This window comes from Mauremys reevesii, linkage group 9 (genome assembly GCF_016161935.1).
Source record: "Mauremys reevesii isolate NIE-2019 linkage group 9, ASM1616193v1, whole genome shotgun sequence".
Classification (NCBI taxonomy): Eukaryota; Metazoa; Chordata; order Testudines; family Geoemydidae; genus Mauremys; species Mauremys reevesii.
In genome coordinates this window covers 34157574-34183738 of record NC_052631.1, presented here as the reverse complement: position 1 = coordinate 34183738, position 26165 = coordinate 34157574, and the positions used below count along the sequence as shown (strand labels likewise).

General features: G+C 41.4%; 1 protein-coding gene across 7 annotated transcripts in view; it reads left to right on the top strand.

Moving 5' to 3' along the window:
- Positions 1–1138: 1138 nt before the first annotated feature.
- The window catches only part of RHBDD1 (rhomboid domain containing 1), a 94063-nt gene continuing 69036 nt past the window's right edge, over positions 1139–26165 (top strand). For 2 of the 7 annotated variants that reach the window (XM_039489703.1, XM_039489696.1), the window contains exons 1-3: positions 1162–1269; positions 16991–17509; positions 18447–18579. In XM_039489703.1, coding sequence (XP_039345637.1) covers positions 17077–17509; positions 18447–18579 — 566 coding nt within the window. In that variant the 5' untranslated portion in view covers positions 1162–1269; positions 16991–17076. Of the gene's footprint in view, positions 1270–13430; positions 13611–14625; positions 14695–16990; positions 17510–18446; positions 18580–26165 lie in introns of those variants that run through there. The other 5 variants (XM_039489697.1, XM_039489702.1, XM_039489699.1 and 2 more) reach the window with 5 other exon arrangements.

Here is a 26165-nt window from a genome sequence, read left to right as displayed (position 1 = left end):
AACTTGCAATGTCTGTACTTCTTGTGACCATACCAACAATTTTGCCAGGCATTTTGGGATGCGGTCTATAACTCATCTGGCTGGGCTTGTGCAACCTATATTGATTTCTTCCCAGAACATACATGATGCCAAAAGCATTGCAGCAGCACCAGTTCAGTCGTTTTAACTTCGTCTTGCAATACAGTGCCTCATATAGTGCAATTATCCAGAAGCCCCTGCTAGGAGCAATAGCACTAGGCATCTTCAGTGGTTTCTTCACTCAGTTTAATTGTAGACATATTCTAGTGACTGCCCTGAAAATCTCCCCAGTGGGAACTGAGCTGACACTGGCTACTGGAAGGCAGCATCCTGAGGTTAAACATGCTTTAACATGGTGAGCCATGTTACTGCAACTGTGAACAGAATGAGTGGAAGAGCTTGGGGTATACATCTGTGATGTGAATGAGCAGGTATGATAGAAACAAACAGTATGAGGGAGAAATGAATGACTCAGTCAGTGGAGCCTTGTAGTTTTTAGGCCCACATCTACACTAGAGCTAAAATGTGTCACCTGAACTTGTCTTCAACACAGAACTCACCCTAAAGGCATTTTTTTCCTAATTTAACACGTGGTTCACTTCTATTCATGCTGGCCAGCGTAACAGGCTGGATGGGCTCTTCTGTTGACCCAACCTATTCGCAGGTAACTTCTGGAAACCGGCAACAAGGAGATGTCTCCTGGTGACTCGGGGTGGCAGGTGCAGCTCACCAGGTGCCTGGGTATAAGTGGGTGGAAAGGAGCCCTCTGCTCACAGGGATCTAGGGCCCGAGGGTGAGTAGTGGCTTGGGCTGGAGTTTAGTTCACGACAAGTGATTAATAAAGCCAGCCGACGGGGTGGACCGTGGGAAGCAGCGCTGGATGCCGCTTTCGCCCCCCAACACCACACCGCTTTACACGCCTCTCGCCTGGGGCTCCTTCTCCGTCCCCGCGGGGCGCAGCCAGCCCCTTCCCATCGCCTCAGGGCGGAGCTGCCCCTCTTCCAACCCCTCCCCCCCGCAGTGATCGCCCGCCCCACCACCCGGGCAGAGCGGTCACAACTCCCCTGGGGGCGGGGGAAAGGTGGAGCTCATACGCCACCCGTACATGGCAGGAGGAAGGGAGGGGCCCGCATGCGCGTTCGGGAGTGGGAGGGTCGGAGGGAGTCCCGCTGCCTCTGGTTGAGCCGCGTCAGGGTCACGTGCTGAGTCTGTTGGGCCGGGGCCGCTGTTGCGTTGCGTGCGGCGGAGAACGTGAGTGTCGGGCGAGGGGGTTCGGGGCGGTTCCCGGATGTGACCCTGCGCCTGTGGCATCCCGACTGCCTCCGGCCGCGCGCGCGGCCCCCGCCGGGACGCTGAGGGGAGGCCCGCTGCTTCCTGCTTCCAGTCTGCCTGGGGCGGCTCCCTCCCTCGGGGGCGTTGCCGGGCTACTGGCCGCCGCTCGCGGCGGTGGCCGGGCCTCGGGCCCGCCCATCTCTTGGCCCAGGATACCCCCACCTCAGCCAGCCTGTACTGGCAGCAGGGCCGGTGTCTGTCGGGCTCTCCCTGGCGCAAGCTGTGCCCAGAGGGGCCAGGCTCTGCGCTCGGGGCTGTGGGCCGAGCAAGTTCGCCAGCACCGCACTGCTGTGCCCCAGGGAACCGGGGGCTGCCTGCAGCCAGCCGAGCCTGCTCCCTCTGCCCTCGGGGGCCAGGCCTGAAGCTTTCCGTCCCGATTCTGTCAGCTGCCACAGTGCCCGGCAACAGCCGCACGTCTGTGCACGCCTGTGCATCTCCTCCCAGACGGAGATAACGTGCTGTTTTCCCCCACAGTTCAGATGAGCTCCTCGGCGGGGAGGGCTATGGGCAATCCCCACCTAAGGGAATATTTCCCCTCCAGTTCTAAGCACTTGAAAATAGGCTTCTAATAAAAGCTCTTCTGAAATCAGTAACCTGCTCCAAGCGTAATTATGGCAGCGTAGCACTGATGGTTTAATAAGTCTACGTTGATGGTTCTGGAATTACAGGTAGCCTAGTGTCCTGGCATTATGCAAAAAAAAGGTCACATGTGGACGTGTAGGCAGTTTGCATAGCAAAGATAAAACTTAATTTATATAGCACTTTACTGTTTCTAACCCATTCGTGATAAGTGTAAGAATGGCCATACTGGGTCAGACCACAGGTACATCTAACCCAGGGGTAGGCAACCTATGGCTTGCATGCCAAAGGCAGCACACAAGCTGATTTTTGGTGGCATTCACACTGCCTGGATCCTGGCCACCAGTCCGGGGGGGGGGCTCTGCATTTTAATTTAATTTTAAATGAAGCTTCTTAAACATTTTAAAAACCTTATTTACTTTACATACAACAATAGTTTAGTATCAGAGGGGTAGCCGTGTTAGTCTGGATCTGTAAAAGCAGCAAAGAGTCCTGTGGCACTTTATAGACTAACAGACGTATAGGAGCATGAGCTTTCGTGGGTGAATACGACAAAGTGGATATTCACCCACGAAAGCTCATGCTCCTATACGTCTGTTAGTCTATAAGGTGCCACAGGACTCTTTGCTGCTTCAACAATAGTTTAGTTTTATAATATAGACTTATAGAAAGAGACCTAAAAACATTTAAATGTATTACTGGCATGCAAAACCTTAAATTAGAATGACTAAATGAAGACTCGGTACACCACTTCTGAAAGGTTGCCGACCCCTGATCTAACCCAATATCCTGTGTTCCACCAGTGGCCAATGCCAGGTGCCCCAGAAGGAATGAACAGAGCAGGTAATTGTCAAGTGATCCATCCCCTGTCACTGATTCCCAGCTTCAGGCAAACAGGCTAGGGATACCATCCCTTTCCATCCTGTCTAATAGCCATTGATAGATCTATGTCCCATGAACTTATCTAGTTCTTGTTTGTAACTTGTTATAGTCTTGGCCTTCACATCATCATATGGCAAGGAGTTCCACAGGTCATGCGTTGTGTGAAAAATACTGTCTTTTGTTTGTTTTAAATCTGCCTATTAATTTCATTTGGTGACCCCTTAGTTCTTGTGTTATGAGGAGTAAATAATGCTTCCTTATTTACTTTCTTCACACCAGTCATGATTATATTTTATTCCTTTTAATTATTTATTTTATTTTATTTCTCCATTTTACTAATAGGGAAACTGAGGAAGAGAGATTGTAATTTGTACAAGACTGTTTAGCAAGTCAGTGGCAGACATGAAATGAGAGCAGGAGACTTTTATGTGTGGACCTTCAGATACTAAATATTTTACCAAAATTTGATTCAGAAACTGGCCCTTGAGTTTTAGGTTGTTGTTGTGTGATGAGAGTCATCAGTTTGTGTGGCTACTAAATTGCTGTTCACAGGGGGTTCTTCCTGAGTGAAGTACAAGAATGCTTACAAATTATTTAAACATTTTAGCTGGAAGATTTTGTTTTTTACTACATTTTTGCACCACAAGTTACGACAGATGTCTCATTCTTAACAGGTAAAAAATATTTTTAATAGGCTGTCAAATAGCACTAAAGGAAAAAAAAAGAAACAAGGAGTAGATAAAATGCCACATACCATTTCTTATTTCTTCTGTTCCATGCAAATAGCTGATTAATGTAGTTCACATGTTTTTTAAATGTTTTTAATATGTGAGTCACATTTACTGTCCCCAGCTGTAGATAAGTGCTGAGATACTTCTATACTGAAACAACTGTACACACACTAGGGTTACACTTCTTTAGCTGTCTTGGTATTAGTTGAAAAGTGGTACAATTTTTTTGTGAAGACAAGTCATAAGAGGTCTGACCAAAACTATATACAGCCCTAAAAGTGTGTCTGACTCCGGCCGGGCGGCACGGCTGCAGACATTCTGCTCTGAGTGGCATGGTAAGGGGGCGGGGGTTGGATAAGAGGCGGGAGGTCCTGGGGGGCAGTCAGGGGACAGGGGGCGGTTGGATTGGGGGTGAGGGATGGATAAGCGAGGGAGACCCAGGGGGCCTGTGAGGGGGCAGGGGTGTGAATAGGTGTCAAGGGACGGGAACGGGGAGTTGGATAGGCATGGGATCCCAGGGGCCTGTTGGGGTGGGGCAGCGGTGTTTGTGGATAGGCGTGGGGTCCCGGGGGGCCTGTCATGGGGTAGGGGTGTGGATAGGGGTCAGAGCAGTCAGGGAACTGGGAGCAGGAGGGTTGGATAGGGGGTGGGGTCCCGGGGGTGGTTGGGGGGGGTCCCGGGAGGGGTGGGTAGGGGACAAGGAGCCGGGGGGGTTGGATGGGGGGGGTCTCGGGGGAGGCAGTCAGGGGGTGGGAAATGGGAGGGGGTGGTTAGGGGGCAGGGGCAGGCTGTTTGGGGAGGCACAGCCTTCCTTACCTGGTCCTCCATACAGTTTTGCAACCCCAATATGGCCCTTGGGCCAAAAAGATTGCCCACCCCTGCACTGCAGCAATGGAAGGGGTTCTGTCATTATAGTAAATCCACCTTCACAAGGACAGTAGCTAGGTTGACCCCCATATGTGTCCACAGAGAGCCAAAGAAAGAGTATCTAGAGAGCAAGTGATTCTGGCAGTCTGACCAAAAAGTGGTTAGAGAGGCGATATTACCATAAAGAGATGCAAGCTATTCACTTTTCTTGTTTTTCTGCATAAGTCCCGGTGCAGGGCTGACAGCACGGCCTGTCAGCGTAGGGCAGTGGAGGCCTCCAGCTGTGAGTTCAATGTGGGGGCAGCGATGGGGGGGGCCCTCCAGCTCTGATCCCTGGGGTGGCAGGGCTCCAGCTGTAAGCCTTGGGGCCGGCAGTCAGGGCGGGGCAGAGGGGTGGGGGATCTAGCTGACAGCCAACAGGCGATGTAGATAATGCAGTGTCTACGCTGATACTGTGTCACCCTAACTACATTGACCTCAGAACTATGCCTTTTGTGGAGGTGGCATTATTACAGCTGCTGTAAAGTCTGCAGTGTAGACATAGCCTTATTTTTTCAAAGTGTATTCTGTTTGCTATTTTAAAATATTCATTAAGCTAGGACAATGAAACAAGACTTGTATGTTTCAAATACTTTGCAGAAGCAAGTTTAAAATAAACGACTGTGAAAATGTTCTAAAATATAATTACCAAATTTCCATTACATTTTATAAGATGTATTATTTATCATTGTTGTTCAGTTTTTTTTAAATAAATTAAACCTCAATTTTGGGCCTAAGCTATTTGAAAAGTCTTTGTTATTTGTACTGTATTGTATTAATTTTATGTTGACATTCCTGCCTGTCTTGTTTCTTGTGAACAAGATAGCAGTGGCTGTATTATAAGTGTGTGTTTTTAGGAACATATTCCTTAAATATCTTTTCATAACAGCTTTTTCATATTAAATTAAAAACTTTGTTCAGTTAACAAAGCTGGGTATTGCTTTACAAATGAAAAATCATTAAATCCTTTAGAGAGCCATTTGATTAACCGGAAGTCACTCTGTGTAAATTAATTACAACTATAATGATGTCAGAGCGTTGTCTTTTGTTGTTAACCACAAAATTGGCTGCAAGTTACAATAAGCTGTGAAATTTATTGGTAGTGGGTTGGCCTTCTGTTTACATTCAAATTAAGCATACACATTGAATATATAAAGGAAGTTCACACTATTTCAAAGTTTTGACTTGCTTCTCATGCTGGTTCAGTTTTCTCTACTTGCATTCTCATTTCTAATTCACTAGTAGATGATTTTCCAGGTATTGAAGGTAATGCTAAAGGAAGTGGCCTAACTTATTACTTTGGCCTTTGTGAAAAATCCACATCCCTGACCTATGTAGCTATGCTGACCTAATCCCTGGTGTAGACACAGCTAGGTTGATGGAAAAATACTTCTGCTCACCTAGCTACTGTCATTCAGGAGGATGGTGTCCCTACTGCGACAGGAAAACCCCCTTCCATTTGTGTAGACTGCATCTGTGTTATGAGGTTATACCACCATAGCTATGCCTGTAACGTTCCTGTAGAGTAGACAAACTCTTTGAAACACATGCTTGGTTTTATACTGCAGATTTAGCACCCTAGATGATTAGATCTTCCTGATAAATCAGGATAAACCATCCAGAGTAGTATTTGCCTCATTGGACCACCAGCCTTTTCTTTCATAGAATTTCTGCTTCCATTCTGCTTCAGTGTTAAGGTAGATACAACTCTAATACTTAATAAAGGTTGTTTGTTCATTGATTTTATTACAAATGGTTACTCAAGTGTTCTAACTAGGAATCCTCATTACAAATCAGTTTTGTTGGTTCTAGGCTGCTCTTACTGCAGTACCCTTAGGTTTTTGAGAGATTGATGACAGCTCTTCCAAGGTTCAAGTTCTCCCACCCCCATAATTACTGAAGCAGTTCCAAAGCCTCAAATATGGCTGCACTGAGACATACCCTGTCTACAACATCTAACCTGGGGAATGGTAAGGGGAAAGGATGCTCCACCAATGTCTTATTTCTCTATTTACTTGCAGAATGTAGACCCAAGGCAAGAGTTGAGTTTTTGCCTCCTTAAAAATATATTTAACTTAAGCAGAGCCCTAGTCCTTGTTGTTAGACATTTGTAACTCAGTCCTTTCTCCAGAAACTGGGGTTTTAATGTGGTGTGTCATCCACTCTGCTACTTTAGGGACAGTCAATAACATAGTAGTAACAGAATTAATTCTTAGTTGTTATCTATAAAAATATTTTAAGGAATGTTACTAACAGGCAATTTAATAATGGTAATCCATTAATCACAGTATAATATCCTATGGCTGTCAAACAACTTTTCTGAAGCAGAAGGGGTTCTATTCAAATTAAAAATAAATCCTTAAATGCTTTTCACTGAATTAGTGCAAAACAAACAAACAAAAACAAATTCCTAGAATGTTTAGTTCATACATTTATCTTGAGTAGGTGACAAAAAAATGTAGACACGTGGCAGCCTAGGTTAAAGACAAACGTCCAGTTCAAGTCTATTCTGAAAATTTGTACATTTTGGAGGCGGTGGCATGTTTTGGATATCGGAGAAAAACAGAATAAGTCCTTCATTGTTTCAAGTCTCATTAGCCTTTTCAGAAACACAGTAGAGGCTGGAGGAAGAATGTTTCAAACAGTTGAAAGCACTATATGCTTTAAATGAATTACATTCCAAAAGGCTCTCTAGAAACTTTGCTATCTTTCTTGTGTGTTTCACTTATAGGGGCCAAATATAAAGCTTCTTGGATGAGGATACATTACCATTATTAATTCACATTATAATAACCTTCAGAGGTTCCAGTAAGATTGGGGCCCTGTTGTAGTTAGGGATGTAAATATCATTTAAAAAGTTAACTGGCTAAACAATTAAAAAGATAAAAAGGCAAAATTTCTGAATCAAGGACCTTACAGCAATAATTATAGTAACGACCTTAGATTAATATCATTATCAGAAGTGATGAGAGCCAGAGGAAACAAGGTTGAATAAAGTAGGCAAAATGGAATGCTGCGGTAAAGAGGAAAATTTATTGAGAATTCAGGTAATTTAATCAGTTGCTGTTCTGTATTTATTTTTTTCTGTTATGAACGGGCAAGAATGATGAAATTGAGATTAGAGATGTGAAGTCTGATGAAAGAAGTGTGTTTTGAAGGAGGAACGAAAGGGTCTTTGACACAAAGGAAGGCACCTGTTTCAGACATGAAGAGCTGATGTAAAAAAGGTATAGAATTAGAAATGATAGGAAGATACAAAGGGAACATTAATGGAACGGAGTAAACAGAGTGTAAGAGATGTGGAGGAAAGAAAAATAACCATCTTATTGCAATACAATGCTCCCAAGTATTGCCCCAATTAAGGAAAGCCCCCTAGGCACATGCTTAAGTGCTGTACTGGATAGGGATGCTTTTCTGAATTGGGGCCTAAATGAGCTGCTGTTTTGTAGGTGCTGAAATGAAGGGAATGATTTTTCTGCTTTTTCTTTGCAATAGCGGAGAAATCTTTGTTCTTAGCCAGAGATATTGCTGTGAAAGTGAGCACTCCAGGGTCTTGTGTATTTTCAGGGGGAAAGAAAAATTCCTCGGAAACTAAGGCACTGTCACAGGGTAGCTGGTCCCTGTGAGTAGACCAGGTCCAGTTCCCCTGTGTCAGAGCAGGTGAGCCCAGTTAGGCCAATGAAGGGGGCAAGGCTACACCTGTGGCTATAAAGGCCTGTTGGAGGGGCAAGAAGAGAAAAAGAGTGATTGGGGCAGGCTATGCCTGGGGAGGGGGGCAGCCCTGGAGCCAGTGTTCCAGAAGGGAAATGAGAGCTGGCTGTTACTGGGAAGCTGCAAGAAGCAGGATTACTGGAGACCCCGGGAGGGCAGGCCGTGAAACTCTAGGACAGAAGATCTGTTGAGGAACTGTTTTTGTCTGTTATGTGCTTATGTTTGGGCAAATGAACCTACCTAAGGAGGCTGGGCATGGCAATAAGTGCTTATTAATCTGCGGAGAAGTCGTGCTGTGCCACATATGATTAGGCATGGAAGTACTTGATTTTTTTTTCTAATTTTGATTATTTTTATTTTTACAGTTGTAGGAAGTTAAGGGGGATTTATGGTTGGGGTTATGGTTAGGGCAGAGCTATGAGCGGGACTGCAGGGGGCTCCCTGCATGGCAGAGGAGCTCAAGATATGGGGCACAAGATATAATAGGGGAGGCTGCAGTTGCCCACTCAGTGGAGCTGAGCCCCCTGGCCGTGACTGCAAGGAGGCAGACTATCACTGCAGGTGAGGTAACTGTTACCAATTGCAGTTGGTGGTGGGTTTTTTTTGGTGTGTATGTGATTTGTATGTAGGCTGAAATGTACATTTACTGATAGTTATTGATTAAAATAGAATTCTGACAAGCCTATATATGGTGGAGAATGTGTGCACTTCGATCCGCCCTGATATAAGGGAAGAGTGAGATGGCTCTTTGGTGTCCAGTGAAGGAGGCAGAAAACCAGAGGCAAGGTGCTGCAGCGTGACCTTTGGCCATGAGGGGGTACTTGGGTGGTAAACCCCATTTTACATGCACTATCAAGGTGTTTTACTTTGTCATATACTAACCAATGCCAAATATTTGTTGTTACTTACTTTTTTTTCATAATTTAAATGTGATGCTCATAAGTGAATTTTGATCCTTAAAGTAATCCTGTTTCTTCTTGTCATATTTTGGGTTACTCTCTTAGAGTTCTATAAGGAATTTCTTAGAATTCTATGGTATCCTTTTTATTTTTGACCCAGGGATTTCTTCTGTTTTTATAAGAATTCTTATTTTAATTTTTGGGAGACCAAACTTGTTAAAAAATAAACTATGAATTTCATTTAAATTGATGGGGAAAAATAGAATAGTTCTTATAAAACTATCAGTCTGTTAGTCCATTTTTTTCTGCAAATTTGATAAGAGGTATTATAATGTACAGGACACTTTAATTTTCCAGATAGTGGGACTCAGTGGGACTGTTTATATACTTACACTGTCATATGTAAATGTATGCAGGATGGGGGCCACAATCTAGAAATCTAGAGCCAATGTGTTTGTAATCATGAAAATGTATTTTGGTATCGTATTTAAGAAAAATAAGCCTGTGAATGGTCTCTAGTTCATAAATTTATAGATATTCTTAGATTAGTTAAAAACCCTCATGAATAGTAACTCCTGGTCCTTTAAAAGGGTAAAGAGGGAGCAGGAATGTTGGTTAGAAAATTTTACCTGTAGATGGTATTATAGTAGTGCATAATACTGTCATGATTAGGTCTCCATTGTGCTATCATACAAACAAAACAAGAGGGTAACTGCTCTAAACAACTTGCAATTAAATGTGTAGAAATTTACATCCAAATCAAGCTTCCCAGATCAAAAAAATCCACCAGTGAAAGAAAATAGTCCTTAACAAACTAGCCAGCATTGTGGCTATTAAACTTTATAGTTCACTAAAAATATAAAATAAACATTCAGGTACTTAAGTAGAGTAGCTGTCATATTTTTACTAATTCAAATGCACACCTTCTAAATAAAGACCTGTTTTGTAAGAGAGACTGCTAGTTTGCTTTAGATAAGCAAAATACTGTGTTCAAATATAGACAGCAAAAATGTTATCATATAATAAACAGGTTGTGAATTGTAAACACACAGGTTTTATTTTCAACAAGCTAAAATTAAACTGTATAAATTTGTTTTTTTGCCTGGAGTTTACACACATGGACCCAGTGGTGTTGGAACACTTTTTATAGTGGGGGTGCTGAAAGCCATTGAACAAAACTGAAACCCTGTATATGAGGGAAGCCACACCCTCAGCACCCCTGGTTCCAGCACCCCTGCATGAACCACCTTTCTCTATACCTGCTTCCCGTTGAATATGTATGATACATTTGTAGCCCCATTTGCCTCAAAACCATTTATAGAAATGATTCAAATTCTTTTTTTCATTGCAGCTTCAGGATTAGTAGCTACCTCTAGTTTCTTCACATATTTACCCCTTCATGTAACAAGAACTGAGGGTCATCCAATGAAATCAATAGGCAGCAGGTTTAAAACAAACAAAAGAAAGTGCTTCTTCATACAACACAGTCAACCTGTAGAATTCGTTGCCGGGGACATTAAAATCATAGAATCAATGGGTTAGATAGCACCGCAAGGATCATCTAGTGTAACCCTCTGCCAAGATGCCAGATTTACCAACCATCCAAGAGAGTTGGCTATCCAGTCTCCTGAAAATCCAGCGGAGGAGTTTTCTCAACCGCCCTAGTCAGTCTGTTCCATTGTCCTACAGTTCTGACAGTTTGGAAGTTTTGTCTTGAGATTTAATCTAAATCTGCCATGCTGTAGTTTGAATGCATTGCCTCTTGTCCTGCCCTCTGTGCAAAAGAGAACAAGTTTCCCCACCATTTTTATGGCAGCCTTTCAAGTATTTGAAGACCGCTATCATATCTCCGCTCAATCTCTTTTCAAAACTGAACGTATCCAGTTCCTTCAGCCTTTGGCTCATATGTCTTGCATTCCATCCCTTTGATCATCTTTGTCGCTTGCCTCTGGATCCTTTCCAGTTTCTCCACATCCTTTCTATACATTGGTTACCAAAACTGGACAGAGAACTCCACCTGAGGCCTAACGATCGCCAAGTAGAGTGGCACTATCACCTCCTGTGACTTGCATGCTATGCCTCTGTTAATTGCAACCTAAAATTGCATTTGATTTTTTTTCAACAGCATCACGTTGGTGACTCATTTTGAGGTTGTGATCCCCCACAACTCCCAGATCCTTCTCAGCATGCTGCTGCCAAGCCATTTCCCCCCTCATTCTTATTTGTCCATTTGATTTTTCTTCCCTAAGTGTAGCACCTTACATTTGTCTTTGTTGAATTTAATTTTGTTGACTATAGCCCAGTTCTTCAATTTATCAAGATCCCTCTGAACTGTAGCTCTATCCTCCAAAATATTTGCCACCCCCATCCCCGGCTTTGTGTCATCTGCAGATTTGATCAGTATGCTCTCTTGTCCTACATCCAGATCATTAATAAAGATGTTAAATAACACTGGGCCCAGAACAGATTCCCGTGGAACCCCACTTAAGACCTCCCTCCAATCTACAACATTCCATTAATAGTTTTTGTTTGCAGTTGTTTAACCAATTATGTATCCATTTAATGTAAACAAGGCCCTGTTGTAAAGGCCAAAAGTATAACTGGGTTCAAAAAAGAACTAAAGTTAATGAAGGATAGGTCCATCCATGGTAACTGGTTAAAAGATAAGAAACAAAGGGTAGGAATAAAAGGTCAGTTTTCAGAATGGAGAGAAGTAAATGGGTCTGTACAGTGCTTTTCAACGTATTCATAAATGATCTGGAAAAAGGGGTAAGCAATGAGGTGGCAAAATGTGCAGATGATACAGAACTACTCAAGATAGTTAAGTCCCAAGCAGACTGCGAAGAGCTACAAAAGGCTCTCTCAAAACTGGGTGACTGGGCAACAAAATAGCAGATGAAATTAAATGTTGATAAATGCAAAGTAATGCACATTGGAAAACATAATCCCAACTATACATATAAAATGATGGGATCTAAATTGTCTGTTACCACTCAAGAAAGAGATCTTGGAGTCATAATGGATAGTTCTCTGAAAACATCCACTAAATGTGCAGTGGCAGTCAAAAAAGCAAACAGAACATTGGGAATCATTAAGAAAGGGATAGATAAGACAGAAATATCATATTGCCTTTATATAAACCCATGCACATCTTGAATATTGTGTGGAGATGTAGTCTTCCCATTTCAAAAAAGATGTGTTGGAAAAGGTTCAGAAAGGGCAACAAAAATGATTAGGGGTATTGAACAGCTTCCGTATGAGGAGCCATTAATAAAACTGGGACTTTTTAGCTTGGAAAAGAGATGACGGGGGAGGGAGAGAGGGAGGGAAGATGATTGAGATCTATAAAATGATGACTGGTGTGGAGAAAGTAAATAAGGAAGTGTTATTTAATCCTTGTCATAACGCAAGAACTAGAGGTCACCAAATGAAATTAATAGGCAGCAGGTTGAAAACAAACAAAAGGAAGTATTTCTTCACACAACACACAGTAAACTTGTGGAACTCCTTGCCAAAGGATGTTGTGAAGGCCAGGACTATAACAGGATTCAAAAAAGAACTAGATAAATTCATGGAGGATAGGTCCATCGATAGTGTCCCTAACCTCTGTTTGCCAGAAGTGGGGAATGGGTGCCAAGGATGGATCACTTGATGATTACCTGTTCTGTTCATTCCCTCTGGGGCACCTGGCATTGGCCACTGTCAGAAGATAGGATACTGGGCTAGATGGACCTTTGGTCTTACCCAGTATGGCCATTCTTATGTTCTTGGAGAAATTACTGTAAATGTCTGTGAGGGACATGCTCTGCAATAAATTATGAGTAGTATGTATTGACCTGGTAATTGAGCGTGTTAACTGTATGAATATATTGGTTTAGTTTAATGGGGAACTTTAAGGAGAACAAGTAGGAAGGGAAGAAGAATGGCTCAAGATAAGCCACTTCTCAGCTAACATTTAATAACATTTAAGACACTTTGCCCAAACTATTAACTTTTAAGATTCTAACTCCTTACTCCAGCCAATTTACAAAACTGTTTTTTATGACCTTGTGCACGGTCTGGGAACCTGAAGATCAAAAGAACTATGGTAGTTTTTAAAAGGTGCTCTGTCTCAAAAGGGGTTGACTGTTCAGGGAGTTGTTCAACAGGAACTAGACTGACACACAGGCACCCCTTGGGGATGTCTGAAGAAATCAGGGCTGTGTGGGTTACCATTGGGAATAGTAAGACTTTAGGTAAGAGTTTTATAAATTTTGTTGTTTTGAAAGCCTTTTATGTCTTCTGCTTTTTGCCTACTGTTAAAGTAAACAATATTTTGGGTTTAAAAAGACTGTTTGGTGACTATATTTACCACTACTCTCAGATTCCCAAAGAGAAGAATTGCAGGAGCTGAAACCAGTCAGACCTCTTGGATAAGCACAATTGATATGTAGGGTACTGCAGCCCATGGCCTGGTCTAAAAGTAGCATTTCACCTCCAGAGAGGTAAAGTACAAGGCATAACACCTGAGGGAAGTGCACTCAGAGACACCAGAAAGGGGACAGAGGAGCAGGTGCATGTGTTACTGTGACATTATTGATCTGGGTCTTTGTGGACTTTTTGCTTGCATAAGTAAGGGTACTGTCCTGAATGATGTTATCAAGGGAATAATGCAGACCTTCAAATTTGTCATGTAGTTAATTGAAATCTTGTTCATAGACTATATTTGAAGAAATTAGGTTGCAATTAAGTCAAATTATTGATGATTGCATCTATATTACAGGCTACAGGCAGGCTCAGGTCACATCTCAGATAACTCTATTAAATGAGAGATTGTGATGCCTCAAGTAACTAATCCCTATCATTTTTCTGTAGCTATTTTGCATGCAATGATTCTATTGGTTGTAATGACTCAGTGGTAGAGGGCGGTTGGGACTCTGTCAAAAGTTCTCATTGGTTAGATTACTTGGCTCAGCTACTGCTGTTTAAAAATTTGTTTATTTTATTTTTTTTTGCTGCATGCTAGCTAGAGCATCAGTGCTTGACAGACTCTCCATAATGCTGCTACCTCAGTCCCACTGCACACTTAGTCAGCACTGCCAGTGGTACTTAAGCAGAAGTACAGGGGGTAGCACTTAACACACATGGACATTGGGACTAAGGGACTGGGTTCTTCCTGTGTCTCGTTCATGTAGTGACACTAACACAGCCATCTAATGTAAACCAATAAATCAACTGCAGAATAAGAGCCTGGTTCACCCAGTACACTTTGGTTGCTTTAAGTTCCTTTTGTGATGTAAACCCAGCTTAACTGTCTGGTAGAATCTGGCTACTCTAGTGTACCAGTGAATCTGCTGGTAAAAATTAAACTTTTTTTTTTTTAATTAAGGTTCATATTATATATCTTCAGATTGTTAGAAATTAATATATGTTTTTTTCTCTTTGGGCTTCTTGTATTGTGTTCATGTATGATATTTTAATAATTTAAAACTATTCAGTAAATCCCAGGCAAAAAATCTATGCAAAGGTGAGAGTATGTATTAGTAACTGGTGAGTTTAAAAAAAAGTAAAGTTGTACTTATCTCTAGGCCCAAGTGTTATATACCCAGGACATTCAAAGTTGAGATTGCACTTAAGAGAAACCCAAACACATTAAGGTAAGAAATGGATGGTTAAGAAACTGAAACAGCTTTAACACTTCCATTTAGTGATTCCATGAGGGGGAAAATGTTTAATATGTCTTGTAAAATGTCTAATCTAGAACCACAAACACTGAAATGGTTTAATGATAATACTGTGGTTATTGCATGAGGTCACTACATCATGAATGCAAATATATGGGGAGCAAAGGGAGCCATAAACTCTCAAATGGCCTCAGATAACTTCTTTGAAAATAAAAATATTACATTTAAAACAGGGCTTATCTCTGGCAATTCCAAGAGTATTAGCAAGTGCCGGGTCCCATTAGGAAGCTGGAATTCCTCCCAATCACAATGGTTTTTAAGGCTCCCAGTTCTAATAATCATAATGCAGAACTGTGAAATACAGACATAAGCTAAACCAAAATAAGCCACTCTACTTTTATATCATATATAAATATTCATTTTTCTAAAATAATTAATTTTATCTGGAAAACGTCTTGAGTGTTGTTAAGTTTGAGATAAGAACTTTGGAAAGCATGGAAATGATTTCATGGTGTAATTTTGAAAGATAAGGTTGACTGTGATGAATTTGATCTTTGTTCCTGGTTCTGTGTGATTAATACATATATTGGGTGAAATTCTGTGCTGCATCTCTTAGAGGTCCTGTACAGAACACACACGCCAGGAAGTGGGGAGAAAAGGATGGCTTTAAACTACTCTTGTGGCCTCTTGATTCTGGGGTGCCCCCCCCAGTGTAATTTAGACAGTCATGAGGTGGTGTCTGAATTGTAACAGCCTGTCCCCACCTGCCTATAGGCTGCTCAGCTTTCCAGAATCTCTGCAGCGCTACACATATGCTAGGGCTTACAAAAGTCCTCAAAGGACAGTCTGTGACTGTCTTCCTCAGTTTCCCATGCTTGAAGAATTCTTCTTCTCCTTTGCCCCCAGCCACACCTAGGGCTTTTAGAGGCTCTTCACATCTCTTAAATCATTTTACTTGACATAAATGGGGCAGAGAGGGAGCAAGAATCTCTCCCATTGCGTATACTTAAGTTGAAATTTTATTTGTAGTTGTTTGTGCTACTGTTCTTTCCTCTGTGCTCATTTCAGGAGTGAAACTAAGCTGGTACGGCATACCGGTTAAAAAGTGGCTGCCGGTACCTGCCTGTACTCCGCCAATATTAAAGCGCTGCCGCAGCAGTGCTTTAACATCACTGCCCTTTTTGCACTCTTGGGCCACCGCCACCGGGGTGGGGGAGAGGCAAAAGGAGCAGCTGCCCCGGGGCTGGCAATTTAAAAGGACCTGGGGCTGTGGCCAGTGCCCCGGGCCCTTTAAATCACCTCTGGAGCCCCAGGCGGTGTGGGCCAGGCAGCGCAGATGGGCTGGCTGGGGGATGCTGACCCCCAACCCTGCCTCTTCTGTCCGAGGCCCCGCCCCTTCCAAGGGCCAGAGCCGGCCCCTGCACCAGTAAGTGTTGAATATTACTTTCACCCTGGCTCATTTCTACTATATCTTAAAGAAGATGGTATTGAGGAAAATATGAAGTATGTATTTTCACCACTCTACAAAGTTTTTCCAAGAACTACGTTAATACTCTCAGTTTTTAAAGTAAGTTCCTATGTGGAACCACTTAACTATATGAGCAGAATTTTTTTATATTGCAACCTGACATAGTCATTTAGATTACCATTCTTGGTGTCTCTTGAATATCTGTAAAATTTTGGAAGAAAAGATAGTGGGAGGATTTCAGATAGAATGAGAATCAAATACTGTGACTGCCTCTAGGAAAACTGCCATGGAAAACTAAAAATGGAATGCCAGAATGTTGAGACCATAGAGAGGAACTTTCCAACTCCTTCATGACGGTTTGAACAACAAGTTAGTTGTGAGTGGATCAGGGTGGAAGAGGAAACATGGCTAGCACATTCATGAACAGCAGAGATCAACTACAGCCCTACATAGGGCCGTGAGATGCAAATTGCAGCTGTTCTTGCAGGTTCTTTTCTCTCTTCCATGCCTTTATGAATCTACTGTGTGAAGTCCTTTAACTCAGACCTTACAAAGGGATGCAGAACATCATCCTGTATTTATGGTAAACTTGTGTGCTTGAACTTTGTTAATGTAAATTGTATTTTTGTCTTTAACTGTGCTGTCTGCATCTGTTACAGTTGAGAATATTCTGCAGAATTTGTGAATAGTCCATGTATTTTTAGAAAACATCCAGTGAGCTTGAAAATGCCCCTTGTGTGTTTGATTAGTTATTGATAAAATAATTGTTTGCCAATTAATATAGATTTATTTTTCTTTCAGAATTTCCTAACCTTTTGTATTTCTGGATTCCAACAATAGACTGGAAATTGGAACAATCCTATAATTTCTCAGAATAAGAAGTGATTATGCAGCGAAGACGGAGGGGAGTAGACGTTGGATTAATCTTGTTACTTTCTCAAGTATTTCAAGTTGGGCTTGAAAACATTCCACCTGTAACACTTGGGACCCTAGCACTGAATGTTTTTCTTTTTTTGAAACCTCTGAAACCACTGCTGAAAGTGTGTATCAGTGTAGACCAAGGTTATCACCAGAAAGACTGGCAGCGTTTGCTGCTTGCTCCAGTTCACCATGCAGATGATTGGCATTTATATTTTAACATGGTCTCCTTGCTTTGGAAGGGGATAAAGTTGGAACGTAAGCTTGGAAGCGTATTGTTTGGGTATATAATTGCAGTATTTTCAGTGCTGATTGGCATTGTGTACATGGTGTTGGAATTTGCACTTGCAGGACTTCTGAATGACCCTTCATACAAAATGAATTGTGCTGTTGGCTTTTCAGGTAAGGTATGCAGGAGGTACAAGTTAATTTATTGAAGTGCACATTTATAGATTCTGTATAGTAAAGTTTTATAATATAGAAAATTGAAATATTTCTCTAATGAACATGGATTGGAACAGGTAATATGCATCACTACTTCTTTGAGTGCTTGTTCATATATATGTATATATTCCACTCTTGGTGCATGTGTGTGCATGCACTTGAATTTAGATTTTCTGGGAGGAGGCATGAGGACTCACAGGACAGAGGTACAGCCACAATGTACACTGCTGGCCAAAAGAATCTAAACTTGAATGCATGCAGTGCGTGCACACCAAGAGTGGGATATATATGGGCAACATGTTTTGTCAAATTACAGTTATTGTAGTGTGAATAATTTTCATTTTCTATTATATATTTAAGTTTACAGTTTGTGCAAATCAAAGTCAGCAGCAAATACTGTAGAAATGTTTTTATTAAGAATACTTGTAATCTTAAGATTGCCACTCTTGGGGTCTTGTGCTTTCAACGCAGGGCAGACTGAGAACTCCACTAGCTTTTAGATTATTAGTCCTCAAAGATACTGGCTGTGGAGGAAAAACTCCACTCTCTTTATTCAAAAAGCCAGTGTCTCAGTTCTCTCTAGAACCCTTCCTACTCATTTTCTGACCAAAGGTTCACTTTCTACCCTTTGATGCTGCTCAGATTTTTCTACCAGCCCAGGCTACTTAACTTTCTGTAATATCTTTGGCTAATCAGACATAATCATTTATTTTGGCTTTTGACCAGTTTCATTTCTCAGTTCACTGAGTATACTTGTCCCCAAGTTCAGGGATTCCTCAAAACACCCCAGATGTTGTCAGCCATTTTTGTTTGTTTTGCAGTTGAGTTTTTCACATCATCTGAACTCAACTATTTCTTTCTTGGTGTGATTTTTTTTGTTTTGTTTTGTTTTTAGGAGTATTATTTGCTTTGAAAGTCCTTAACAATCATTATCACCCAGGAGGGACCAGCAACATCATGGGGATTCCTGTATCCAGCAGATATGCTTGTTGGCTGGAGCTTGTGGCCATTCATTTATGTTCCCCAGGGTAAGTTGATTAAATCGTTCTCAAGTCACATACACGTTTTTGGATCCATTTAGGTATGTATACGTTGTGACACATGAGCAATGATGTCTGGTACCCAAAATAAATAGTGGAGTTGCAGGTAGCAATCTGCATCTCTCTCCTCCACACCTTGTAGGTTGATCATGCTTGTCAAAGGGAAAAAAATGGGATACCTTGCTCGGGGGAGGGTTACTGAGAAGTGTTTTGGTTGAAAAGAACAAAGATTGTTTGGGAAAAAGAAGAAACACACTCTTTATTTTCCCACTCACTTGAAAAACTGGGATATATTGCATGAAAGGGCCTGGCAGGTAAAAACAAATATTTATCCATCTGTCACTTTTTAACAGTTCACTCCTAATGCCAGTCTCCTCTTCTTCCCCATCTATCTCTTATCCGATTTTCTCCCAAACCCTACACCAATTAAACCACAACCTCACTGGCCACATGACTCCATTCTACCCTGTGCTCAATCCTCCCAACCCATCCCATCCCTCTCTTGGTTTAGAATCTTCTTCCTCTTCCTTTTGAGCAGATTTCCTGAAAATCAGTTATATGTCAACAGTGTTAGGTAATAGTATATTTTGTAACTTCTTAACCATAATGGAAAATGATAAACCCACCAAATTTTAATTTTATTACCAGTCTGTGAGCACCATCACGTGTTTCAGGAGGTGGTTAAAAACATGACACACAACAAAACACTCCCTAATCAAATGGTACAATAGTTTAGGAAAAGTTCACTGAGCTGGAAAGGAGGAAACTGAGAATTTAAATCTCCACTCTTAGTGATGTTTACATTCCTGTGCAATTTACTACCCTTACTATTGATGACTGCCATGAGCCCCAATCTAGGAGCCAGGGAAGAGCTACTGAACATTCCCCCACCACCCATAATTTTTAACTAAATTGGCAGAGAGCTCGTGCAAGGTCATTGCAGGAATAGAGTCAAGCTTTCTAACATGACCAACCCAAATCTTATCATTGCACTATACTGCATTTCATTGTGTCTAAACTACTGTACTATTTCTAACCACTATATTACTCACACTCCTCTCCCTGAGTATAGGATAGAATCTAGTTTCCTGATTACCAATATTCTACTGCTGAATAATAAAATAGTTGTGGTATCCACTCTGAATGTGTGTCAAGTCCTTCTCCAGTGGCTGATCTGGAAAGGGACTAGCAATTACTCCTGTAGCTCAAATAGTAAGGGTCTAATTTAGCACTCTTGAAGGTCAGGGATTTCAAACCTTGCTGCTGATCTGTGTGGGGGAATGGTATGGTTGCATGGGATTCACACCATGAGAAGACCACTTTAAAACAGATTTTTATTTAAAAATATAATATGTAATATAATATGATTGTCAATCATCACAATCACCAACTTCTTCAAACTTGTATTCTTAGCAGTGACTCCAGAAGTGTTAAGGCAGAAAACTTCCTGAATCCATGTGTGCTAATCTATTGATATAATTGATATAAAAGCATATGAGATCACTGTTAAGGTTTTGCTTTAAAGTGCACATTTGAAATTGGGATATGGATTGTTTTGGGGTATCTTGGAGATGGAATTGAAAGTCTTTTGGGGCAATAGAATGTTATCTGTGGGATAAGCAATATGAAGATGGAAAAGAATGCACAGATTTCCCTCTTTAATTTCTTTCTTCCATGCTTTTAAGGTGGTGGATGGATGGGATTTCTCCTGGCACAATTTTACTGTCAGTGAATGTAGTTTTCGTGTGCTAATTAAATTGTAAAACTACTATACCACTTCTTGGACATTATTGCAAAAACCTTCCTACTTCTTTTGTATGCATCACAAGTCAATGTCTAGATTGTTCGGCCATCTAACTGTTGCATTATTGAGGGTAGCAAGGTATGCAGTTCACCCTTCTGTCTTCTAATGGTGCGCTCCTCTACCACATTTTTGACCATCTGCATTGCTGCTTGGTAGTCACTTTGTGGAGACTGGACCAGGCCAAATTTCTGTGTTGTGGCAGCCATTCTGGCTGTCCTAAGCCACAAATTGTTAAGCCTAGTCTAGGATCTGCATCCCAGATCGCAAACCATTGGATCTATATAAGGCCTTCTGAAATTAGTCAGCATGCCTGTCTCTCTCTCCCAGAGTTGCTGCAAGTCTGTCACACAGCTGTCGGCTCTGATATACCATTGTTCAGCTGAGCTTTGGCAGCGTTAGACATGAGTGATGAACGCCTATTTTAAAAGGATGTCGTGAAATCAGTCATTGTCACTGCAGGTGTAGGTGTTTTCTTCTAGAGACAGGCAGATCTTCTTGTGGAAGTATGCATTGCTTATTTGTACATATTGGAATTATTTTCAGCCTTGTGTGCAGCACGTTGCTTTCATCTGTCATAGCCCTCCATGCTGTTTTAGGGTGATATTATCTTGTCTTAACTTTTAAGGAGCTATATGAGCCAACACACATGAAGTTAATGTTAATGTGTGGCTAAGGCAACCACTAATTATATGGTTGGTTGTGTTCTGCTCTGAATAAACAAGACTCATATGTTTACTTCTGCCCCAAACTGCTGCAAAATATTTTGCTGGAGTGAATATCAGCACCAGGACTGAGCTTTGTATAACGTTTGCCTCTACTTCCCAGGAGGTTCCTGGGTTTAGGCAGTATGGGAGGTGATCTTTTTCTTTGTGTCCTAGATGAGATTGGTGTGTTAGACTGTGGTCTAGATTGACTCCTAAATAAGTGGCAACTAGCTGGAAATGAGGTGGACTATCCTCAACGTAGGCGGTAAGGAGTTGATTGGCCAGGTGATTGTTCAGATGGAAGGTTGTGGCTATCATCTTAGAGTCACTTAATCTAAGACTCCACTGACAAAGGTAAACGGCCAGAGAATTAATGTCCTGGGTGAGTTACCCATCTATATTCGGTAGATAATTACCAACATCCGCAAGACAAATGTCATCTGTGTACATATACTTACTGGCTTTAGTTGTTGGTAGGTTGTAAGTATGTATGTTGAAAAGGAGAGGAGCCAGAACAGATACTTCTGGGAGTCTGCTATGGAGATGCCTAAGCTGGCTGACTTTGTCTCTAGCTTGCGAGATGAAACTGCAGTTCGTTATTTCCACGATGAACCGGACCAAAGCTAAGAGGGAATAATCAGCAACATATCTCTCATTTGTGTCATATATAAGCTTGTGGAGAACCTGATTCTGATGCACATCAGCAAGGTTATTGCACCACAAGTGCCCTTTGTTCAGGCTGTGTTCAGACAACCCGAGTTCAAATTATTCGCCTAACACAAGACATTGAAGATGGCTTCAAGAAGGGCAAGAAAGTTGGTGCTGTTCTTGTGGATCTGTCAGCTGTATATGATATTGTCTGGCATATGGGGCCGATTGCCAAGTTGTAGCAGACTGTAAGCCCATGGCGGAGTCTGCCTATTATCATCATGGAAATAATGATGAATCGGAGAAACTTTCCTGATTAATTAGAAATCGTATTCAAATTAATGAATATAAATCCATTTTTCAGTTTGTCAAAAATGTTGTGTGTATGTAAGTTTACGTTAGTGCCCAGTCCAAAGAATCTGCAAGTTTTGCATTTAATTACAAATCAATAGAACATAAATGAAGCCCCTTGCATATTAACAACTGTTCTCCATTTCCTTTTATAAAACATCAGTCGAAAGCCTGTCCAGACAAATAGCTCTTACATTGTCTCCTGAAGCTTGTCCATCTTGGAATATGAAGAATTTCCAAGGGAGGCAGGTTCAAGAAATATGGACATCTAATAACATTGCCACTGATTGTGAAAATTAAAAACCAGAACTCAGCAGCCCTTGACTCCTATTGTGAGACATGGAAAATGGGATGATCTCTCAGGTAATCATGTCCTCCAAGGCCACTTAGAGATTTTACATTATAACTAACATCTCCAGTTGTAGTCAAATGAACAGATAACCAGTGTGGATCTCGGAGCACTGGTATTATGGGGTCAAAATGGCCTTCCGCTCTCAAGATGTTTTGTAGTAGCTGGTTAGAGTGCATTTCAGTAATCTAGTCTTGAAGCTACAGAGGTTTAGATCACTGGAGCAAGGTCCATCTCAGAAAGACATGGACTCAAATTAGGCCTGATATAGATGAAAAAGGGACCGTATGCCACAGCATCACCTGAGAATCCAGGAGTGATGGATCCAGAAATAACACTCAGATTGCAGACTATTGGGAAGGATGGACAACACACTTTGAGAGGCAGAAGGGGAGTGCAGTTTTTATTAGCATTACTTTTTTGTCTTATTCAAATTAACACCTATCCTGCTTGCTCACCTCCACTCTTCCATTTCATTCTGTTACTAGAAAACTGCAGACACTGGGTTTGATTTTAAAAAAAGGAGATGAAGGTCTTACATAAGGATCCTTGAAAGATTTGCCTTTTTCAAATTTGCAGAGAGCAATGAGCACACTTACTGAAGAATTATCCTACCCTCTTCAAAAACAGTTATGGTCAATGATAGCCAAGATTATTTATCTGTGAAGCCACATGAGCCCTTAACCTGAGCTTATTACCAGGAGAAGAGATAATGTTACTCCCTCTGACATAAACCCCAACTTTTGCCAGACTGGTAGAGGAAAAATGTATGGGTTCAGGGCTGGGTGCTCTACTCAGTTTCACACTGCTTCTCAGTTAAGTAACAGGATCTGAGAAAAATGAAGGAAGGAAGATGAATGACCCCAAAAATACTTGGAGGGTGAGAGAGGAGGAACGAGGAAGAGAGTGGGAACCTCGCTTTTCAGCAGCCAGGAAGTTGTTGAGGGCAGTGTCATGGGATTCACCACTGACTCCTTGTGGCCGGGAGTGGCTGCTCCCTACCTGCTGGGTGTCTCCTGCCGATGGCTGCTCTGCCTCTGCAGTGTCATGCCTTTTCCTGTTACTTGGCCCTTTGGCCAGGTCACTTTCAAGTCTCTTCCCTTCTGGGGCAGTTCATGAACAAAAAAGCAAATAAATTGAGGTAATAAGAAACAGAGGGGAATAATTCCCTCTCAGGATGCATCAGAATCTGGTCCTCCCTTCGTTCAGGGCGGGGCCTTCAGGTAATGGTTGTCTAGGGAAGCTCTTGCCTTCAGTCAGCCCTTTCCTCAGGAGCTGAGGGCTGAAGATCTGTTCGCTTCCCTTGTTTGCCAACAAGAGAGCTCCTCTGCTCCTCTTTTAAGTTCTTCCTCCAGTCTGTGCAAGCAGGAGTGGCAAGGTGGAGCTGCCTGAGCCCAGAGCAGATCCTTAACCACTTTGTTGTCCAGTATGGGATTTGTACGCCCCATCATAGCATGTGTAGACTCTTTCCATCCTCTGCCCCTTTCAGGATGGTGTAGCTGGATAAATGCTCTCCCTTTCATTAGCTAGCTGGGGGAGAGAGACAAATAAGTGGAACTCTGCATCTTTTTGAGGATGGAATCTGGGGTCACATGGGCATATCACATGTCCTTACATGCTTTGATGACTCCCAGAGGTAGCCATTACCCATATTCTGGCTGAGGCATCCATAGGAGGAAGGCTTACTGGGAGGGATGTTTCTTCTATGGCCCATTGTTAGAGTGAAGTGTCCTTAATGGGTCATCAAGCTTGAATAGTTCATTCATAATGGGCTGGCTAGACTGGATGTCAACTACCTTGACACATTTGAGATACAGAAACATAGCCAATATTCATAACTTCAGATACAGTGATGATACATGGTTTTAAACAGGATAATCTTATTTAGCAAATCATAACTTTTCCATGGACACCTTACATGATAGCCTTTGTACAAGAGTTGTTGCATTTGTAGAATAGTGGGAATATCAATGATATAAATGGTCATATTTCAATCATACAGCATCACAAGGTGTCTGGTAAATTTTTCCAGATTTGTAAGATGGCATATACCACAAAATGTAATACATTTCTCATATTTAATGTGGTTCATGGCTGATGCTGAAAAGGAAGATTTTTCTAGCTCAGGTCACCATTGATGTATGTTCAAAGTTTTCCCTTCATATCTGCCTGTTTTTAATTAAACTATGTTGATTAATATGGATTTAAGATAGTTCTGCCCACTTTCAGTAATACCAGACTCTCACTGGGTACCTCTAAGGTGCACAAAGTGAAAAACATGAGAACTATCCCAGTTTTGAAGAGCAGGTGCATGCTAGCAGATTATTACTTAGGTTCAGAGGCTTCAGTCAGCTTCTTAAACACACAACCAAATGTCAGAGATTTACAGTGAAGTCTTCAGTGTATTATTTGTTGAAAAATAAGGGTATTTTATAATGGGTCAATCCTGTAGCATGGTAAGACTTAATAGAATTGTAAAAAAACAAAAGACACAAACAAAAAAACCTTGGTTGTTTCACTTCTTAGAGAACCATGTGAACATTTTCTTTGGTTTCATTCTATGTGGTTTCAAGCCCCCTGAGTTTCAAAGACAGCTAAAATCTGAAAACAAAACCCAGCCAAAACTGCCAATGCAGTATTACTTTTTTAGTTTGGCAACACACACAACTGAGAATTCCAATTTTTCATGTAAAGCCATAAACCATTTCAGGTTTGCTCAAAACGGGGCTTAATTTTCTCAAATATTGTAGAATAATTTGTCAAACCTGATTTGAATTTTGAGTTTTTCATGAAACCAGGAGAGTTTTGTGTAGTTTCAGGTATCATTGTCAGCAATTTGTACAGCTGTAAATTAAAGATTTATGTCATGAGATTTTGGTATTTTGCTATATTACTGTGTAGTCTGATTAAAAGCTTTGTATTTTTGCTCACTAGCTGAGTTTTGGGAGCCACATTGTTAATATCACTTGTATTTAAATGCTGCTTTATTGATGAGAGCTGTCTTACAGTTTTGCCATGTTAATAGTGGTTATGGTTATTGACTTATGATTTGAGTTGCTGATGCTAAGAAACTTTCTGTCTCCTTCACATTTTAGTTTATTGCTTCATCTTTGAGAGCTGCTAAATCAATGAGCCAACTTATCCTTGCATGGCAAACATTTCTGTTACTTTCAGTACATTTTCCCCACCTTTCTCTTGCTTGCAGTACTATTAATATGTGTCTTCACAGTAATGTCATGCCAATGAAAGCTGTAACAGCAATATAAATTGACTCAGGAGGTACATGGATAGAGTATCTCCTTTTCTTTTCTTGAATTGGTCGTGGGCACATTTAAAGAAGTGACCTATTGTAATTGATCCTGCAACTGGGAATTTCAAGAGTGTGATTGAGATATGCAGGTTAACTGTGGCGCAGTTCAAGCCACACAGTTTATTGGTGAGAAGCTAATCTTTAGTCTGACTTCTCATTAGAGGGAAAAATAGTTGTCTGTGCTGCTGTTCACCCTAGCACCTTCTCTAAAAATTATTCTAAAAAGTAGTACTTCCCCTTTTTATTGTAGTAAAATTAGTGGCACTGTTCCTGCATATAGTAAATCATAAGGGCCATGTAGTTTCCTACATATAGAAATGTACTGAGATAATATTAATCAGCATGTTGCTTGGTACTAATCAATTAAACATTTATAATATAAATATTTTCTTCCTACTTGTTCATTTT